This window comes from Meleagris gallopavo, chromosome 1 (genome assembly GCF_905368555.1).
Source record: "Meleagris gallopavo chromosome 1, MGAL_WU_HG_1.1, whole genome shotgun sequence".
In the NCBI taxonomy this organism is placed as follows: Eukaryota; Metazoa; Chordata; class Aves; order Galliformes; family Phasianidae; genus Meleagris; species Meleagris gallopavo.
In genome coordinates, this window is record NC_139404.1 from 72,354,625 (window position 1) to 72,368,230 (window position 13,606).

Genomic DNA, 13,606 nt, shown 5'->3' on the forward strand with positions numbered 1-13,606 from the left:
TAAAGCCATTCACTTCATCACTGAAAACAGTAGGTTTTAATGAAGAGTCTACTGAAGTCAATATGAATGCAACATCTGGAAGTATACAGAAAATAACAGCTTATCCAGTTAAAGGCAATCAACGACGTTGCCTAGATGTCAGAGCAAATACATTTAATGGTGGAATTCAAGGACTAGTAGCTGTAGACTACGATAGCTGCCTGTAGATAGAGTGATCTACCTTTGGCCAAAGGCAAAAACAAAAAATTTGCTTTTAAAAATAGTGTGCTCTTGAGGTTTTATATTCACAATTTACAGAGGAAGGAAAAAGAACCAATTAAATTTGAAAGAAAGAATAATAGGCCTGAATTGGCTTTTGTCAGTTCAGTAGTTAGTAAAAAAGGAGGCCACATTCCTGGCAGACTGTGGCCCTTGAAGAAGCCACAGTTTAGTTCACTCAGGCTGCCAGGACTCTTGAAAGAGAGGAGTAATTTGATTACTTATTATGACTTTATTTGCAAGTTAGATTAGAAAGTGAGACAGAATTTAGAATTATCGAATTGTTAAGTTTGGAAAAGACCACTAAGATAACCTAGTCCCAACCCTTCTGTCAACCTGTCAACTGTCAACCCATCACCATGCCCACTAAACCATGTCCCTAAGTGCCACATCTACCATTTTCTTTAAAACCTCCAGGGACAGTGACCACCGCTTCCCTCAGCAGCTTATTCCAATACATCACTACTCTTTCTGAGAAGAAATTTTTCCTAATATCCAATCAAAACTTCCCCTGGCACAACTGAAGGCTATTAGCTCTTGCTCTTTCCCTAGTTATCTAGGAGAAGAGGCCTACACCCATCTGTCTACAATCTTCTTTCAAAGAGCTGTAGAGAGTGATAAGATCTCCCCTAAGCCTCCTCTTCTCCAGACTAAACAAGCCCAATTTCCTCAGCTACTCCTCATAAGACTTGTGCTCCTCATCCTTCACCAGCTTCACTGCCCTACTGCTAGTACTCATGATCTCTGTGTCACTTTAAAATGTCAAACATCATGCTTTGTAGGCTGACAACACCAGGCCTATGAGTGCCATGCCTAAGAGGTGTTGAGGCACAAAAAGTGAGGGAAAGAGTGACACCTGCTGCACTGTTAACCTTACTCCTTGCTTCATCTTGCCTCAGCTGTTTTCTGAAGGTCAAGAATTAATTGAGTGCAACTATATCACCCAGCCCAGAAAAAGATCCCTGCTGAAGGCGTAAAACAAGAGAAGCCTTGTAATTTAAACTCCATACAGAGTAGACAATGGAGACAATTTGCTATTGACAATGGTCAATAGCAGATCTTTGAGATCAGTCACATCTGTTGAACTGGAGCATTTGAAATTTCCTGTCTTGGTCTCTCTGTAGCTATCATTTGTATAGCGTGGGAGTTCTGTACACTTTGGTGTGTATTGTGTTTGTAACACTCTTTGCAGTAAAGACCTGGACTGGAGAGCAAACTACTGTCTTGCTCTTCCAGCACTTCCATGACACTTCTGACAGCTTCCTCCAGGGAAGAGGTTGGCTAAGTAAGTAAGGACTACAAGAAAAATTAAGCCTAAACTTGCCTGATCCAGCTCCTCATCACTAGCTTTTTTTTTTTAATTCCTGGACTTATAGTCAACAGGGGCTTACGACTGAGGGATAAGGTAGAGAGGTTAATTGCTGCAGCAATGACAGGTCCTTCCTGCTTTTTGTTTTGTTTTGGTTTAGAGTTTTTGATGCTGCCTAGGGCTTTCTTTTATACTCTGCTTCCTAAAATGTCTGGTGCTGAGAGATGTATTTATCCATAATGATGAACACATGGTGTATGCAGCCTAGGTATTAAATATCCATGCATTTCACAGGGACATATTGTTTTAGGTAAGTAAGTGATGCTGCTTTTTAAAAAAACTTTGAGGGAATTTCCTGAGTTAAAACCCATGTCCCCAGGGTTTCCACTACATGCGTTAAATGAAGGCCACATATCTGAAAGCATTCCTGGCTATATTCCCTCTAACTATATAATTGTAAGAATTCAAATTGGAGTTACACTTTTTATTAACCTTTAAGTGAGCCTCACTCTGTGACTTGACCTTCATTCTGAATATGTCAGGCTTTTCCTAGTCTGCCCATGGAGCACTTCTCAGTGTTGCAAAAATACCAGCCAACATCACATGTAATTTTTGGTAGAATATTCTTGATGCAAGAAAACTTATTCCCAAAATAAGCTATTACCTAGAAAGATAAGTGAATCAAACTAATCAGGTGATTTTATATTATCATTATTTGCTAGACTGTAAATACAACAATGATATGACTAAGGCCTTGAAAGCAAGACTTTTGTTTGACTGGTTTGGTAGTATGTTTTTTGAAGAACCCATTAAGTATTTTAGTGAGTTATTCGCTGAACGTGTGTCTTTTAAAACACTTGACATTCTAGTAAAGTCTCATCAGCTGAAGTGTAGATTTTGGTGGTGATAAGTGGTAGAAAACTAACAATTTGTAAATGGCAGTATGTGTGCTCTAACCCAGAGAACCATGAAGTCCCTTCACCCGACTAAGAGGAAAAAAACTAGTGCTTTGGTGAAATTAAATAACTGGTAAATTCAGCATGTGCAGAATAGTTAAAAGTGAGTGAAAGCTTTACTCTTCTGAGTTGTCAGGTCTGTTTTGAGAAGGTGTTAATAAGGTATCCTTCTAAATTACTTGGCAACTGTCAAAAGTATTCTTGAATAATTTGGACTGGTGTCTAAAAGGGAGTGTTTCATTCTGTGTAGCTAAGTGTGGAAAAATAAATGAAAAGCGTAACAGTGATACCACAGAGTATATCTCCAAGCCCACATCAGAGGAGAGAAAGAACTGCTAAGGTGGGAAAAAAATCCACTATGGATGTTGCTGACTGTGATTTTTGTCATGTGTTTGAATGGCTTGGAGCTGTAGAACAAGGCTGCAGTTGTCAGGGTATGAGGTCCTGCTACTTCAGAGGAGTCAGATTATTGCTCCTCAGCTATAAGAAACAGAGACACAGTGCCAGAAGCCTGTGGACTTTGGCCTGTGTCTTATCCACTGCTGGCAGGTGTTCTTTGCTGTTCTAAGAAAAAAAATAATAAGAGCTATAATTCTGATGTAAGAAGAGAAATACATTGTTGATGTTGCTAACATGAAAGAGGTGAAAAACAAATGGGATCAGAAAAATCATGAGAACAGCCATGAGGTAAGGAATGTGTCACATCTTGGCTGCCTGTTTTAAATCTGGATCAGGTGAGAGCAAATGAAAGGTGTCTCTCTCTAACAGAAGAGAATGTCTTACCATCTTTGAAACTTCTCCATTTGAGTCACCTCAAATATGTTGAAACTAAAGATGATTCACGCATGTGTTGTCCCTACTTTGTCAGTTCTGTAGGTAAAAAGAGGACTAGGCTGCCCATTCAACAAGATGTACTTTCGAATGGAATGATCTTTTCCCAGCTCAGCTCTTCTCAGCTCTGTAATTGTCTGTTTTAAACCTCTGATAAAAGAAAGATTCCTGCACTGAATATTTTCATTCCTGAGATTCTCTGAAGTCATGTAGCTGTCCAGCAATAGCATTGTTAATGACATCTACTGAAATTATCCCTAATCATCCTCAAAAATCCAGCAGCAGATGAACCTCTGCCAAAAACATTCACCTACTGCTAAAGCACTATTCACCTTGTGATTTACTATCTAACCTATTCCTATATCAATAAGAGGCCAGATAAACATGGTTTTGCATACCGAACACATTCAGTACCATTAGAGGAATCTTTTATGAATGTTCAGTTTTTGATGGGTTAACTCTGGCTGTCAGGTAGGCCTGCACCTGACTGCTAACTCACTTCTCCCCATTTGGGTGGAGAGAACTGGAAGGGCTAAAATAAGAAGAATTCATGGGTCAAGTTAAGAGCAGTTCAGTAAGGTTATAGGAAAAACAGAAGAAGAAAGAAGTAGTACAAAAGCAATCATACACCACCAGTATCCCATTGCCAGCCACTCTCTCAGCAACAGCTGCTTTGGAGTAATTTGAAGGATTTATTGCTGACAGTGACATAATATGGCATGGGATATTTCTTTGGTCAATTCTAATTGCCTCCACTGGCTATGTACTCTCCTAGGCTCTTGCCCACTGCCATGCTACTTGCTAGGACACAAACACAGGTGTAAGTAATACTGTTTTTTTCTACCAACATAAAACAGAGCACTATATGAACTGCTATGAGGAAATGAGCTCCATCCCATCCAGAGTCAATACAAATTTCTAAAAATATGCACAGAAATCACTGGAGAGCACCCTGACTGTCTGGCAAACTTACTGTATGGCTGTTCTGGTTTCAGCTATACTAGAGTTAATTTTCTTCACTGTAGTGGATACATTAGTATGTTTTGGATTTAGAATGAGAATAATGTTAATAACGTTTTAGTTATTGCAGACCAGTGCTGCATAGAGCTAAAGATTTTTCAGCTTCTCACAGTGACTGCTCTGCCAGTGAGGAGCTGGGTGAAAGTAGAACCAGGAGCTCGGATCCAGACTGGCCAGCGGGATATCCTTTATCACATGGCATCACGCTGAACGCTAGAACTGGGGAAGTTCGCTGGGAGGACTGCAAATGCTTAGGGATTGATTGAACAATCAATAAGGGGTTGACTGATAATGAGATTACATTGTTTTATTTATTACTTGTTTATACTTGTTTTTTTTTTCTTATAGTGTTTTTTGTTGGATTGATTTTGGGTTGGTGTGGATTTTTTTGTTTATTTATTTTCTGTCCTTTTTTTCTTTTCCCTTTCTTATTAAACTATCCTTATATCAATCCACAAGTTCTTGCATCTTTCAATTGTTTCCCCTCTCCTTCAGCAGGGCAAGACAGAGTGAGCAAATGGCTATGTGCTGTTTATCTGCGTGCTTAAGCCACAGCCGTGGCTTATGCTCACTGGACTTTCAACATAAAGAACTTTCCAAAAAAGGGATTTATCTGAAAAACTTGAATATTACCTTCTTGCTTCATCCAGGAAATTCAGAGATACCATAGCAATATGGAATCTGATTTTTAAGCTAAGATTCAGGCCTACACTTTTCTTAACCAAACTACTTTAATATGAACGAATAAACTACTTAACTGTGAATAAGGTAGACTTATTTTAACCAGATGAAGGTCCAAAAGCAGAAGTGACTCTGTAATGTCTTCCCTTTAGGTCTTCCAGGCACATAACTCATTTTAAAAAGTTAGTTTGTGACAGCAGCTGCAGGAAAAGGAGGGAATTCTCCACTGCAATGCATTAGTTTTATTGTAGGAAAGGAAAACAAAATTAAACTTCATTTGTAGTAAATCTGCTAGAGTCATACAGGTAATATCATTTTAATATAGTGGAACTTTTGAGTCTTTTCTCTCGGTTTTACAGTGTGCCCCGTTCCACTTCTTACTGTCCTAGAATTGTCCACGAGAAACAATATTGTAGGAGTGAAGGTAAGGAGAATCTCAGTGTTTGATGTCATCTGAGCCAAGGCTGTACTTTGTTGTTCCTTCCTAGGCTTATCTTTAAAAATACTGCATTGATTATGATTTCCTGACTGTTTCTTGAATCTTTTCCCTCTGGCTTCCATTCTTAATGAGAAAACAGGTGTTCAGGTCATACATCCAATTTTCAAATTCAAACTCTGTTTCTGACAGATATGATTTAATTCTTTTTCACTCAGGAAATTCTTTTCCATTTCCATTCATCCATTTCTGTCTGAAAACCATCCAGAAGGATCCCAATTGTTCTCATTGTTGGCATTCCACTGTTAAAATATGATTCTTTTTCTTAAGACTGAAAATGGAAGTGGGGAGATTGAAAAGGATGATTCCAGGAATAATCCGTCTCTCCAACATGTAAGTAAAATTGTGAGGCTACATGCTGTCTGTAGATGATAATAGATTCCTAGGAGATGATAGAATCATAGAATGGTTTGGGTTGGAAGTGACCTTAAAGATTGCATAATTCCAACTCCCCTGCTCTAGACAGGGACACCTCACGCTAGACCAGGTTGGTCAAAGCCCCTTTGAGCTTGGCCTTCCAGGGAAGGGGCATCCATAACCTTTTTGGACAACCTTTTTGTAGTTTTAATGTCTCACCACCCTCACAATAAAGAATTTCTTCCTAATAGCTAGTCTGAATCTACCTTCTTCCAGTTTAAAGTGATTTCTCCTCACTAAATGTCCCTGCAAAAAGTCCCTCCCCAGTTTTCCTGTAGATCATGTTAGATTCTCCAGAATGCATGCCTATCAGCTTGACTTTGGTTCTCTAAGCATCCACTTCAAAATAAAAGAGTGCTTGGAAAAAATCGGTGCCAATCTCACCAAATTTCATCTTTTAAACAATGAGAAAATGAGAGAAAAATAAATAATCCATTCACTTAACCACAGTATCTCAGTTTACTTTTTCGAAGAAGTACAGAGAGCAAACATCCTATGTGAATCTATGCAAGGATTAAAAAATCTTCACATACTAAAAATTTTGCCAAGGTATCTGTAACAAAAAAACTTACCAACCAATTGAGGTAATTCAATATACATAAAGCAACTGAACATTAGGTGTCCCAGTGAATTTCCATATTCTAATGTATTTCAATATCTACAGTAAATACTTATCTTTTTATTTCTTAAGTCTGTAATGCTGATTTTTTTGAGGACAACAGCAGCAGCCATAACTTCTAAGGTTAGAACAAAGAAGAATGAGATACAAAGACAAGTATGGCAGATTGCCTAGAGAGCACATGAAATGATTTTTTCACATGCTCTTTAAGCAATCTACCATACTAGGGACTAGAAGGTAGATACAAGGAAAAGTAGAAGCAAGGTAGAAACTGGAAGATGTGGGGGGAAAAAGCAGAACCAAGCTAATGGACACAAGGAGCAGAGGAAGAAACTGAGCAGTAGGATGATGAAGGTGTTTTTACCTATCAGAAGCAATTACAACTACTTTTTTTCTCAATATATACCTTTACGACATAACTCGTCTTACAATCTAGACTGCTGATTTCTGATTCCAAACACAATTCACTACCTTCACATCCTTCCAAGATGAAAGTCATGATCTTCAGTGATTACTGCGAGCAAGTCAGAGCTCCTCTCTTACAAACACTTTACTCTGGCCTGATTGAAACTTCTAAGATTTAATAACTAAAGTTTAGTCATAAAGTAAGCTTCCCCTGAAGTTAGAAAACATTGCCCTCTATTTTCTTCCCTTTTCTTCCACTCCAAAATAAAATTTGAAAATATCTGTATGTTAAAAAATAAAACAAAAGACCTTTGAATAAATAGGAAAGGAGCTAAGGAAGGAGCCCAGTGTCTTGGTGCTGTGTAAACTATTTTCTTTATCACTCCACAGCATTCAGACTTGTCTTGACATCATGAAATTCACATCTATTAAAGAAAATATGCAAAATAACCAGTTTCTAAGATATTCCAGAAATCATGACTTAAATAAAAAGTCCTTTCCCATTGACATTTCACCAACAACACTGGAAATTAAGATTGAATTTTATGGATACATTTCTATTAAATGTTAGTGTCTACTAAACAAACTGTTAGACAATAGGAGTAGCTTGGTCTCACTCCTACTGTTAAAAACACTCTTCCTTTCTATGTTATTCTGGTTTTGCCAAGAAAACCCTCATTTTAATGTTATTAATTTTCTTGTGCTACTAAACTATAGTGCCATTCAACACAACCCTCTGTCTGTTGCCTTCTGACCAATTCCTTATCCACTGAATAGTCTACCCCTCAAATCCATATCATTCCAATTTAGAGATGAGGATATGGTGGAAGACCATGTCAAAGGCCTTGTACAAGGTAGATGACATTGGTCACCTTCCACTTGTCCACTGATGATGTCACTCCATCATAGAAGGCCATAAGATTGATCAGGCACAACTTTCCCCTGAGAAAGCCATACTGGCTGTCTTGGATTGCCTGCTTATCCCTCATGTGCCTTCATGTGTCTTCTGGGAGGATCTGTTCCATGATCTTCCCAGGCACAGAGGTAAGGCTCACTGGCCTGTTGTTCCCTGGGTCCTCTTTCCTCCCTTTCATGTAAATGGGAGTGACGTTTCCTTTTTTCCAGTCCCTGGGCACTTCACCCAACAGCCACAACTTTTCAAATATGATGCAGAGCAGCTCAGCAACCACATTAGCCAGCTCCTTTAGGACTCTAAGATGTGTGTCATCTGGCCCCACAGACTTGTATACATTCAGTCTCATGAGGCAGTCTTGGACTCACTCCGTCCTTACAGCAGGGGGCAATTTACTCTCCCAGTTCCCACCTAGAGACCCAGGGATGTGAGCTTCAGAGACATGAGAAATACAAGAATCCTGGCTGCCAGTGCAGACTGCGGCAAAAAATTCATTTAGTACCTCAGCCTTTTCCATATCTGTTGTATCTAGTTCTCCTTTCTCATTTATCAAAGGAGGTATGCTAGGTATGCTCTCTTTGGCCTGCCTCTTCTGGCCAATGTACTTATAGAATCTCTTCTTGTTTTTAACATCCCTCACCAAGTTCAGTTTCGTCCGTGCCTTTGCTTTTCTGATCTCCTTTCTGCAAATTCGGACAGCATCCCTGTTTCCTCCCCAAGTGACATGCCCTGGTTTCCACAGCTGGTACAGTCTCTTCCCTCAGTCTGACTTGCAGGTCCTTGCCAAGTCCTGTCAGTTTCCTGCCTCCCCTGCCCACTTTCTTATTCTGAGAGATGGAGAACGCTTGTGCTCTCAGAAAGGCATCCCTGAAGAATAGCCAACTTTTTTCCACTCCTTTGTCTCTAAGGACAGCTTCCCAGGAGATCTCAACAATTGCTTAAACAGCCTGAAGATTGCTCTCCCTAAGTTCAGAGTCCTGACCCCACTCTTTGCCAGGCCCATGTTCCTTGAGATCCCAACCTCAACCAGGGCACTGCTGCAGCCTAGGCTGTCTTCAGAGCGTCACCTCTCTTTGATCTATCCTACTCTTGAAACAGAAAGTTATTGTCCATGCACTCCAGGTAATTCCTGGATCTCCTGCAGCTCGCAGGAGAGTGTGATTTTCCCAGCAGATATCCACGTGAAGTTCAACGAATACAAGATTCTGCACCTAACTGGAGCAATCCCAAACATGAGTTAGGGCTGGATGATGAAGGAATTGAGAGGAGCCCTGAAGAGAAGGAACTGGGGATTCTGGTGGACAAAGAACTGAACATGAGCGCAGTAGCACACACTTTGTGGCTCACTGTATCCTGGAGCATATCCAATAGAAGCATAACCTTCAGGTCAAGGGAGGTGATTGTCTCCTTCTGATCTGCCCTCATGAGATCCCATCTGGAGCACTGCATTCAGCTCTGAGGCACAAGGAAGACATGGACTTGTTGGAACAGATGTGCAAGACATCCATGAAGTTGATTGTGAGCCAACATAATGAAATAGAAGTAATTACTTTTGGAGCAGACCTTGTAGATTTGTTGTCCAGCTATTTCTTTCCCCCCCACCCCTACCTCCCACTCCCTTTTTATCTTGTATTTAAAAACTATTCAGCTATCTTGGAAAGACAGAAGAAAATAGGGGGAAAGTACGGAAATACTGTATGTATTCTTAAAAGAGGGAGAAGCAGTAGTAGATGCAAGGCAGATGCAAATATTACAAATGTTTCTGTTTGCTTTGTTGTTTACTGATTTTTACAGGAGTGATTTGCAAAGAAAGAAAACTCCAAAACAGAAGTATATTTCATACACTTCCTTGTAAAATTCGCAGTATTTCACCTATGAGGTGAGTCTATGAGGTCTGCCACTAACCAGGATGCTAAAAAGGCTGCAGCACTGCTGTTATTTACTTGGAATCTCATGAAAGAGTCAGTTAGTGATTTCCATCACTTTGCAATGCCCCAGAGGCAGATGTTGGTATGACAATAGAGGTTGAACCTTCATGCCAGTATTCTGTTACATTTTGTTGCTATGTGACAGATGATAGTAGAGGGGCCATCTGACAAAACAGCCTCTGACATGGAAGTATATGAAACAAAGATGTGTTATTGAATTGCTCCATGCAGTAAAAATTTTACCCATTGACATTCATTTACACTTGATATTTATAGAGACCAGACAGTGGATGTGAGCACAGTGAGGCAATGGGTGTTGGATTTTAGTAGTGGCAATAGCAACAGTGGGTCACCCCTTCAGATATGGATTTTTATGAGTGCATTATGCAGGATCTTGTTCACTGCTGGTGAAAATGTGTGGCTAATGGTTGTGACCAAGTTGAAAAATAGTGTTTTGTAGCTAAGAATTTGTTCTGTCTAAAAGCGTCATTGTGCTCTTTGCATCTGTTGCAGTTTTTGTGGATATAAATAGGAGGCTTTATTTTCAGTGCAAACTATATAGAATGCTGTTGACAATCAGAAATTTTGTGTATATATATTGCAACCAGCACTAGAAAAATGACTTAACCTTGATCTGATTATTTTCTTCCTCAAAGAAAACACCTCTGTTTCCCTGAGGATTCTCATTAGGTTAGACTAATAAGTTATAAATAATCAGCAAACATTGTAATGCATTGAATGTATTCAGCTACTGTACCAACTGAATAGTGATATATAGCATTGAGTAACAATATTAAGCAGTTTTAAAAGAGATGTGATTTAAACCATAAAATTCAAGAGACTACGATGGAAATAAAATTTGTATTATTTGATTTTAAATTTCAGAAATGAAAGTAAAAGAGGATAAAGTAGTCAGTGCATTAAAATTCTTTGTTGTATCTGCTATATAAATGAGACTTATGGGTTTTAAAAAATGAGGTTGAAATATTTGGGACCTAAACTCTGTAGGCAACATCAAGAAAAATAACTAGACAGAATATAAATGTAAACTACTATAGAAAATAAGAGTCCATTTAATGCTTGTATTTCTTATTCACACTGACGGAAAAATTTTATTTAACCATCACTTTTGTTAAGAAGATTCATCTAAGGTCTGTTGAGATCATAGAAGAAGACTTTTTTAATGCAGGGAATTGGTCTAAAATGTAAGTAATATATATCCTTGACCTTGCTGAGTTGTTATATTTAAAGTCACACTATGGATGCTATACATGTTTCAGTTAGTACACAATTCTTTTTTTTTTTTTTTTCCTAAACAAACTATCTATCTTTCTGAAAAATCTAGTAAATAAAGATGACATGAAAAATAAAAGGACACTATAACTATACAAGAAAATTTGCATTGAATTGCATACTGTAATGATCAGATTCTGCTTCTTTCTAGAATCCAGTTTTCAAAAGCACAATTTCTTTTTCTTCAGTAGTTTTCTATATATATGTTCAGTATTTTCTATGGAAAATTAAAAAACTTTAGCAAGCTCTTGAAAAACTGTACTAAAAGGAAGTTTGTCTATATCGTCTATACTCTGATTTCTATTGTTTACATTTTATTATCTTCCATGTTATAGTCACATCAATGTGGCTCCAAAAGGCTTGTGTTTCTTAAAGTGTGATAAGGCACACATTAATCTCCCTGCCTCATTAACTACAGTAGATAGACAATGTGTAATCATTTATGTAGATAATATTTTCTCTTGATGATAAGTATTAAATATAGAATATAGACAATCTACTTCTTTTCATTCAACACTAATTTATTTCATATGCATAGTGGATCAGTTTGCAAGGAGAGTGAAAATTTCATAATGAACCTGAAATCCTTGAGTCCCTACAAATGAGGAATATTCTTTGTATGTTATGCTACTTAGGATATCACTCGATCCTTTGAAGAAACAGAGATAGAAGTCTCATACAGACTTTTACAATATTTGCTACCAGAGATGAGCAAAGGTTTTGGTTACAAGCAGGCTAAATATTTGAAGCTGTTGTTTTGATCTTTAACTGAAAAGCTGAGCCTCCAGTGGTCAAAATATACACTGAAATACTAAAGACATTGAGGCTTGGGCAACTTCATGAACCTGGCAGTGGTTACTCTGGCCATTATTTTTTTTTCTTTTCTGAAATCTGCTTTTCCAGAATTAAGAGTATTCACAGTGATTTAAACTTTCTTTCTAGCTATCTAGTAGGCCTCTGATGACCTTATTAATACCAGGGAAACAAATATTAAAGAAAATGGAACCTGTCTGGCAAGGATAGCCAGCATGACTCTGGTAAGTGGTAGAAAATATTCTAATCACCTCCAGGAGAAAAAAAGCTCCATCACATCTCTTCTACTCCAGAACTATAACACTGCAACCTTTAAATTATGCCTGCTCTTACCTGTGCTTTTACAGAAAAGTATGTGAATACCATGACTTTTCCTCTGGTAACACCTAAGCAGAGCATTCCAAGTGGCTGAAGAGAACTCTACAGGATGGTGAGAGGAAGAAAGAGAATATGGAGGGATTAACTGCCCTCCCAAGAAGCAACCAACCTAATGAATAATTATGACAGACTCTATTGCCTGGAACATGTTTAGAAATACCCAACAGAAAACCAAGTCTCTTACTCCCAAAAGCAGTAATATCTAATTCCCAGTTTTGATGTCATGCCAGCTCAGAGTTCAGCTTCATAAATTTATCTAAAATGCACATTTTTTTACACCTTGGTTCAGCTCCTCAGAATGAGTTGTACTTCTCAAAAAGAAATTTAACTAATGTCTGGGGGGTTCGTGTATTACTGTGTGTCAGCACAAATGAACACTGAATCAAGCAAATGCAAGGCAGCTAACATCTACCTTGGCCCTAAGCTTCCATAGAAAGAATGTCACCTAAACAAAGTCTCTCCTACATTTTGCACTATTCATGGGTGCATTATAGTCCAGTGCCAAAAGCATGATTTTTTTTTCTCCCATTACTTTGCCAGTGCTCTTTTAATTTCACTAAGAAATCTTGTTCTGAGCACAGACAGAGACTAGCAGTAGATAAAAGTGAACTCCTCCCTTTTGAAACACCAGGAAATTCAACCATGACACAAGGCTGCAGGAAACAGGGCTTTCTTTGTTTCCCCCGGAACAGAACTAATTTTTTTTCTTAAACAAATTTTTTCAGTAAACTGTTTTATTATTCCTTTGTGAACAATGTCTCAGAAACTAGTTTATTCTCTCTTAATATTTATGGTACATCCATGAGAAACTGAGTGTTTGTCCATTCATTTGATGCTTTGTTAGCCTATAAAGGCACAACCATAAATGGTTTGATATTTAATCCCTGACAAAACATAATCTATGTTGATCAGTTTTATCTGGGTGCGAATGTCACATGACATACATAGCATAGAAAAGTTTTATGCCAAATGAGCAATTTGAATTCATCCTAAATTCATTTGGAATCTCTGAATTAAGAGTTTACTGCTTACAAATACTCTCTTGCAGTGTCTTAAAATTTATTGAGAACATTCCTAGCAGCAAGTTTTTTCACAGTGGTATTCATGTGAAAGAACAAAAATGGGCACCACCACTCCCAACACAAATCCTTCTATCTGCATAAATATGACTTATTTCAGATCTTAATTACCACTCTTTTATTCTGATCTGACTGCCTGTACTCCCCACTACTTTGCAACATTAAACAATTACAAAGTTCTTACCCCAGAGAGGTTTCACTTCAGAGATT

The 13,606-nt window shown here is 38.2% G+C and overlaps 1 protein-coding gene across 1 annotated transcript in view; it reads left to right on the forward strand.

The window, feature by feature from the left end:
• Positions 1–9,334, forward strand: part of CCDC91 (coiled-coil domain containing 91) — a 182,910-nt gene extending 173,576 nt beyond the window's left edge. The window contains exon 13 of the mRNA XM_085233735.1: positions 9,050–9,334. Within this exon, the coding sequence (XP_085089861.1) occupies positions 9,050–9,319 (270 nt within the window). The 3' untranslated portion in view covers positions 9,320–9,334. The remainder of the gene's footprint in view (positions 1–9,049) is intronic.
• The last annotated feature ends 4,272 nt before the right edge of the window (positions 9,335–13,606 follow it).